The sequence below is a fragment of the Oncorhynchus clarkii genome, chromosome 12, assembly GCF_045791955.1.
Source record: "Oncorhynchus clarkii lewisi isolate Uvic-CL-2024 chromosome 12, UVic_Ocla_1.0, whole genome shotgun sequence".
NCBI classification, from domain to species: domain Eukaryota; kingdom Metazoa; phylum Chordata; class Actinopteri; order Salmoniformes; family Salmonidae; genus Oncorhynchus; species Oncorhynchus clarkii.
In genome coordinates, this window is record NC_092158.1 from 94,022,727 (window position 1) to 94,030,226 (window position 7,500).

At 51.9% G+C, this 7,500-nt stretch overlaps 1 protein-coding gene across 1 annotated transcript in view; it reads right to left on the reverse strand.

The window, feature by feature from the left end:
* LOC139421674 (fascin-like) overlaps window positions 1–7,498 on the reverse strand; it is a 29,272-nt gene extending 21,774 nt beyond the window's left edge. Inside the window, exons 1-4 of the mRNA XM_071172764.1 lie at window positions 6,966–7,498; window positions 1,789–1,848; window positions 1,601–1,651; window positions 1,048–1,453 (exon numbers count right to left, since the gene is read on the reverse strand). Coding sequence (XP_071028865.1) covers window positions 1,048–1,453; window positions 1,601–1,651; window positions 1,789–1,848; window positions 6,966–7,289 — 841 coding nt within the window. The 5' untranslated portion in view covers window positions 7,290–7,498. The remainder of the gene's footprint in view (window positions 1–1,047; window positions 1,454–1,600; window positions 1,652–1,788; window positions 1,849–6,965) is intronic.
* Window positions 7,499–7,500: the final 2 nt, after the last annotated feature.

Below are 7,500 nucleotides of genomic sequence, written 5' to 3' on the forward strand. Positions count from 1 at the left end.
AGCATCATCAGCAAACTACTGCAAGGATCACTGGGGCAGAATAGCAACGGAATAACACACACGCCAGGCAGGCAGGGTGTCAGAGCGGTTTGTCAGCTAGACACAAAATGGAGCCTCTCCTCCTCTCTCACGCTCTCCCTCCTCCCCATCTCTCCCTCCTCCCCATCTCTCCCTCCATTTAGTCCTGTTCTAGAAGGTTGTGTTGGTCCAACCTTGCCTGGTTAGGTTCTAGTCCTGTTCTAGAAGGTTGTGTTGGTCCTACCTTGCCTGGTAAGGTTCTAGTCCTGTTCTAGAAGGTTGTGTTGGTCCTACCTTGCCTGGTTAGGTTCTAGTCCTGTTCTAGAAGGTTGTGTTGGTCCTACCCTGCCTGGTTAGGTTCTAGTAGGTTGTGTTGGTCCTACCTTGCCTGGTTAGGTTCTAGTCCTGTTCTAGAAGGTTGTGTTGGTCCTACCTTGCCTGGTTAGGATCTAGAAGGTTGTGTTGGTCCTACCCTGCCTGGTTAGGTTCTAGTAGGTTGTGTTGGTCCTACCTTGCCTGGTTAGGTTCAAGTCCTGTTCTAGAAGGTTGTGTTGGTCCTACCTTGCCTGGTTAGGTTCTAGTCCTGTTCTAGAAGGCTGTGTTGGTCCTACCTTGCCTGGTTAGGTTCTAGTCCTGTTCTAGAAGGTTGTGTTGGTCCTACCTTGCCTGGTTAGGTTCAAGTCCTGTTCTAGAAGGTTGTGTTGGTCCTACCTTGCCTGGTTAGGTTCTAGTCCTGTTCTAGAAGGCTGTGTTGGTCCTACCTTGCCTGGTTAGGTTCTAGTCCTGTTCTAGAAGGTTGTGTTGATCCTACCTTGCCTGGTTAGGTTCTAGTACTGTTCTAGAAGGTTGTGTTGGTCCTACCTTGCCTGGTTAGGTTCTAGAAGGTTGTGTTGGTCCTACCTTGCCTGGTTAGGTTCTAGAAGGTTGTGTTGGTCCTACCTTGCCTGGTTAGGTTCTAGTACTGTTCTAGAAGGTTGTGTTGGTCCTACCTTGCCTGGTTAGGTTCTAGTAAGGTTGTGTTGGTCCTACCTTGCCTGGTGGAGACATTCCTCTCGTTGCTGGCGGTGAGAACCACCTGAGGGTGACTCTGCTCCAGAGAGAACATCTCATCCTTCCCCACGCGGCTAGTCTTCCCGCTCTTCATGGTCCCGCTCGGGCCCGACGGCGCCAGGTAGCGCCCGGAACAATCCCTGAACGCCACCTTGCCGGAGCGGAACTCCAGCGTGTATCCGGTGGTCTTGTCCGGCGCGGCCTCCAGGCTGCCGTCGTTCTTCAGGAAGCGGTTATCAGACGTCTGCAGGTGGTAGCGTTGGTCTCTGAACACCAGGGTGATCAGGGAGTCCACCCCCCACGGGACGTCGCGGTCAATAGAGACCTCATCCACCTTGGAGGACAGGTGGGCATAACGCTTCCTGGTCACACTGAAGATGTTCACCTGGAGGGAAGAGGTCAGAGGTCAGGTGTTAGGGGGGGGGGGGGGGTGTAGGTGTATTACCCGAGGATGAATGGCAATGTGAATGCTCCATTTAGAGGAGAGGTTAGAGGTCAGGTGTTAGGGGGGAGGGGGGTGTAGGTGTATTACCTGAGGATGCATGGCAATGTGAACACTCCATTTTTCAGCCACTGATGCAGTCTGCGAGAGAGACCAAACATTACAGTCCACACACACACGTTACGAATGTTATTTAACATCTAGAGAAAGACAGTTCATGAATATTCATCCGTTTATGAATATTCATCAGCTCATCATGGAGTTTAAAACCCACCTACCTGGGCAAAGCAGCTGATCCTGTCCTCTGTGCCTCCCAGGTATCTGCCATGGACCTCCGACTGCAGAGAAACACAGTAGAATATACATCACACACACGTTTAAACGTATCGCTTTCTAACCGGTTTTCGAAAGACATGCTGATATGCCCCGTATCTTTCATGTCAGCGAGAAAGATCAACAAGCTGTGTGTCTCTGACTGTAGCAGTTCAACAAGCTGTGTGTCTCTGACTGTAGCAGTTCAACAAGCTGTGTGTCTCTGACTGTAGCAGTTCAACAAGCTGTCTCTGACTGTAGCAGTTCAACAAGCTGTGTGTCTCTGACTGTAGCAGTTCAACAAGCTGTGTGTCTCTGACTGTAGCAGGTTCAACAAGCTGTGTGTCTCTGACTGTAGCAGGTTCAACAAGCTGTGTGTCTCTGACTGTAGCAGTTCAACAAGCTGTGTGTCTCTGACTGTAGCAGTTCAACAAGCTGTCTCTGACTGTAGCAGTTCAACAAGCTGTGTGTCTGACTGTAGCAGGTTAACAAGCTGTGTGTCTCTGACTGTAGCAGGTTCAACAAGCTGTGTGTCTCTGACTGTAGCAGTTCAACAAGCTGTGTGTCTCTGACTGTAGCAGTTCAACAAGCTGTCTCTGACTGTAGCAGTTCAACAAGCTGTGTGTCTGACTGTAGCAGGTTAACAAGCTGTGTCTCTGACTGTAGCAGGTTCAACAAGCTGTGTGTCTCTGACTGTAGCAGGTTCAACAAGCTGTGTGTCTCTGACTGTAGCAGGTTCAACAAGCTGTGTGTCTCTGACTGTAGCAGTTCAACAAGCTGTGTGTCTGACTGTAGCAGTTCAACAAGCTGTCTCTGACTGTAGCAGTTCAACAAGCTGTGTGTCTGACTGTAGCAGGTTAACAAGCTGTGTGTCTCTGACTGTAGCAGGTTCAACAAGCTGTGTGTCTCTGACTGTAGCAGGTTCAACAAGCTGTGTGTCTCTGACTGTAGCAGGTTCAACAAGCTGTGTGTCTCTGACTGTAGCAGGTTCAACAAGCTGTGTGTCTCTGACTGTAGCAGTTCAACAAGCTGTGTGTCTCTGACTGTAGCAGTTCAACAAGCTGTCTCTGACTGTAGCAGTTCAACAAGCTGTGTGTCTGACTGTAGCAGGTTAACAAGCTGTGTGTCTCCAGTTAACAAACTACACTTCCTCCCCAGTTAGCTCACACACAGGTGTTGGTTGCCTAAAGAGACTGTTACCATGGTTACTCCATGGTTACCAGTCTGGAGAAGTCTCTGTAGTCTCTACAAGATTCTGTCGCTTCTTTTTTCAATCTGTTGACACATCGCATGTGACCCACAACATGTAAACAAATAAATCAAATGTCTTTCAATGAAGCACATTTCCTCACAATCAACTGAAAGTGTTTGCCATTCGGTTAAGGCTCTGACAGGTCGTGGAAGTGTTTGGTTAAGGCTCTGACAGGTCGTGGAAGTGTTTGCCATTCGGTTAAGGCTCTGACAGGTCGTGGAAGTGTTTGGTTAAGGCTCTGACAGGTCGTGGAAGTGTTTGCCATTCGGTTAAGGCTCTGACGCGTCGTGGAAGTGTTTGGTTAAGGCTCTGACAGGTCGTGGAAGTGTTTGCCATTCGGTTAAGGCTCTGACGTGTCGTGGAAGTGTTTGGTTAAGGCTCTGACAGGTCGTGGAAGTGTTTGCCATTCGGTTAAGGCTCTGACGCGTCGTGGAAGTGTTCGGTTAAGGCTCTGACAGGTCGTGGAAGTGTTTGCCATTCGGTTAAGGCTCTGACGCGTCGTGGAAGTGTTCGGTTAAGGCTCTGACGCGTCGTGGAAGTGTTTGGTTAAGGCTCTGACAGGTCGTGGAAGTGTTTGCCATTCGGTTAAGGCTCTGACGCGTCGTGGAAGTGTTCGGTTAAGGCTCTGACGCGTCGTGGAAGTGTTCGGTTAAGGCTCTGACGCATCGTGGAAGTGTTTGCCATTCAGGTTAAGGCTCTGACGCGTCGTGGAAGTGTTTGCCATTCAGGTTAAGGCTCTGACGCGTCGTGGAAGTGTTTGCCATTCAGGTTAAGGCTCTGACGCGTCGTGGAAGTGTTCGGTTAAGGCTCTGACGCATCGTGGAAGTGTTCGGTTAAGGCTCTGACGCATCGTGGAAGTGTTCGGTTAAGGCTCTGACGCGTCGTGGAAGTGTTCGGTTAAGGCTCTGACGCATCGTGGAAGTGTTCGGTTAAGGCTCTGACGCGTCGTGGAAGTGTTCGGTTAAGGCTCTGACGCGTCGTGGAAGTGTTCGGTTAAGGCTCTGACGCATCGTGGAAGTGTTTGTCACGTGCCGAATTGCAACAGAATTGAACAAATTAAAATAAAAATAACCTGAAATACAAACGATCCCGGCGTACTGAAAGGGTAGTTTGATGACACTAATCTGTGGATATTTTGTCTCACATTCCTACCTGCAAAAGGACCAACCACACGGACAAACAGACAAAGTAGCATGTTATTCAGCATTCTGGCTCGTAGAGGTCGTGAGAGGAAACAATATAAAAAGGCAAACCTTTTGGTTTCATGAGCTGAAATAAAAGAGATAAAACAATTCTATACACACAAAAAAAAGCTTATTCCTCTCAAGATGTTTTTCTCAAATGTGTAACATCCCTGTTAGTGAGCATTTCTCCTTTGCCCAGATAATCCATCTACCTGACAGGTGTGGCATATCAAGAAGCTGATTAAACCGCACGATCATTACCCAGGTGCACCTTGTGCTGGGGGCAATAAAAGGCCACTTTAAAAATGTGCAGTTTTGTCCCACAACACAATGCGACAGATGTCTCAAGTTTTGAGGGAGCGTGCAAATTGGCATGCTGACTGCAGGAATGTCCACCAGAGCTGTTGCCAGAGAATTAAATGTTAATTTCTCTACCATAAACCACCTCCAACTTATTTTTTTAGAGAATTTGGTAGTACGTCCAACCGGCCTCACAACCGCAGGGGAGGTTAGAGGTGGGAGGAGGGTAGCCTAGAGGTGGGAGGCGGGTAGCCTAGAGGTGGGAGGCGGGTAGGTTAGAGGTGGGAGGCAGGTAGGTTAGAGGGGGGAGGAGGGTAGGTTAGAGGTGGGAGGAGGGTAGGTTAGAGGGGGAGGAGGGTAGGTTAGAGGTGGGAGGCGGGTAGGTTAGGGGGGGGGGCAGGTAGGTGGGTAGGTTAGAGGTGGGAGGAGGGTAGGTTAGAGGTGGGAGGAGGGTAGCCTAGAGGGGGGAGGAGGGTAGCCTAGAGGTGGGAGGAGGGTAGCCTAGAGGTGGGAGGAGGGTAGAGGTGGGAGGCGGGTAGGTTAGAGGTGGGAGGCGGGTAGCCTAGAGGGGGGAGGAGGGTAGGTTAGAGGGGGGAGGAGGGTAGGTTAGAGGTGGGAGGAGGGTAGCCTAGAGGGGGGAGGCGGGTAGCCTAGAGGTGGGAGGAGGGTAGCCTAGAGGGGGGAGGAGGGTAGCCTAGAGGTGGGAGGAGGGTAGCCTAGAGGTGGGAGGAGGGTAGAGGTGGGAGGCGGGTAGGTTAGAGGTGGGAGGCGGGTAGCCTAGAGGGGGGAGGAGGGTAGGTTAGAGGGGGGAGGAGGGTAGGTTAGAGGGGGGAGGTGGGTAGGTTAGAGGGGGGAGGCGGGTAGGTTAGAGGTGGGAGGCGGGTAGCCTAGAGGTGGGAGGCGGGTAGCCTAGAGGTGGGAGGCGGGTAGCCTAGAGGTGGGAGGCGGGTAGCCTAGAGGTGGGAGGCGGGTAGCCTAGAGGTGGGAGGCGGGTAGCCTAGAGGTGGGAGGCGGGTAGCCTAGAGGTGGGAAGCCTAGAGGTGGGAAGCCTAGAGGTGGGAGGCGGGTAGGTTAGAGGTGGGAGGAGGGTAGCCTAGAGGTGGGAGGAGGGTAGCCTAGAGGTGGGAGGCGGGTAGCCTAGAGGTGGGAGGCGGGTAGGTTAGAGGTGGGAGGCGGGTAGGTTAGAGGTGGGAGGCGGGTAGGTTAGAGGGGGGAGGCGGGTAGGTTAGAGGGGGGAGGCGGGTAGGTTAGAGGGGGGAGGAGGGTAGGTTAGAGGTGGGAGGAGGGTAGGTTAGAGGGGGAGGAGGGTAGGTTAGAGGGGGAGGAGGGTAGGTTAGAGGGGGACGAGGGGAGGTTAGAGGGGGGAGGTGGGGAGGTTAGAGGTGGGAGGAGGGTAGGTTAGGGGGGGGGGCAGGTAGGCGGGTAGGTTAGAGGTGGGAGGAGGGTAGGTTAGAGGGGGAGGAGGGGAGGTTAGAGGGGGGAGGTGGGGAGGTTAGAGGTGGGAGGAGGGTAGGTTAGAGGGGGAGGAGGGTAGGTTAGAGGGGGGAGGCGGGTAGGTTAGAGGTGGGAGGCGGGTAGGTTAGAGGTGGGAGGCGGGTAGGTTAGAGGTGGGAGGCGGGTAGGTTAGAGGGGGGAGGAGGGTAGGTTAGAGGGGGGAGGAGGGTAGGTTAGAGGGGGGAGGAGGGTAGGTTAGAGGGGGAGGCGGGTAGGTTAGGGGGGAGGCAGGTAGGTGGGTAGGTTAGAGGTTGGGGGGGATGCCTAGTGGTTAGAACGTTGGACTAGTAACCAAAAGGTTGCGAGGTTGAATCCCCGAGCTGACAAGGGGGAGGCCGTCATTGTAAATAAGAATGTTCTTAACTGACTTGCTTCGTTAAATAAAAGGAAAAATAAAATGTCGGCGTGGGAACATTAACCCTAAACCCATTTTAAAAAAGGCGTCTAGAAATGCAGGCTCCGTTTATTAATGTATCCATATTTCTTGCTGATATAAAAGATACATTCCTTATGTTTCTCAAACAGTACCGCAACCGATCCGTGTTAATGTTAGGTAACGGGTTCCCGAGTGGCGCAGCGGTCTAAGGCACTGCATCTTCAGGGCTTGAGGCGTCACTACAAACAGCCTGGTTCGATTCTTCGGCTGTATCACATAAAAAACGGCGGTGATTGGGAGTCCCATAGGGCGGCGCACAATTGTCCCAGCGGTCGTTTGGGTTTTTAACCGATGAACGCCATCAATGTAAATAAGAATTTGTTTTTAACTGACTTACCTAGTTAAATAAGAGGTTACATTTTTTTTAAACGGCTCTTAAACACCACCAGTGAGAAGATACTATCGTGGGGTGACAATACAAAGGCAAGTCTCTCTCTCATGCTTTCACTCACACCCAAACATCCTCCCTCATCCTACCTGCAGAGACCATCTCCCATCGTCGTGAGCCGTGATGATGAACCGGGTCTCGGGTCCAGAACTCTCACTATCCCCGGTAACGTTCCCGTCTTTATCCACCGCTATGTACCGACCCAGATGTGACTTGAGACAGAACACATTACCGGCAGCCTCTTCCCCGCTCTGCTCCAGAGTCCAAATCTGCTTCTTCTTCAAGCTCGTGGCCGACGCGTTGATTTTAAAACCGAACGTTTCAGCGGTTAGGTATTTATTCCCACAGTTGATCAAACCAAACTGGATCTGTAGCATATCGCTGGTCCCGTTACTTGCTCCGTTACTACACATGATCAATCAATCCTCCTCTCGGTTCCAACCGGTTCGGGTCAGAGTGTATCGGTGTGTGTTTTTCTGATCAACGAGGATTCGGTGGTTCCCGACGGTTGCACTCTGTTCCTCCGCCTCGCGTGTTTCTCTTTGTTTGGGAAGTGTCTGAGAGGAGGAGGAGGAAAAAGGGAGAATACGGAGTGTCGGTATGAGAGCGCGCAGTTTCTCTGTG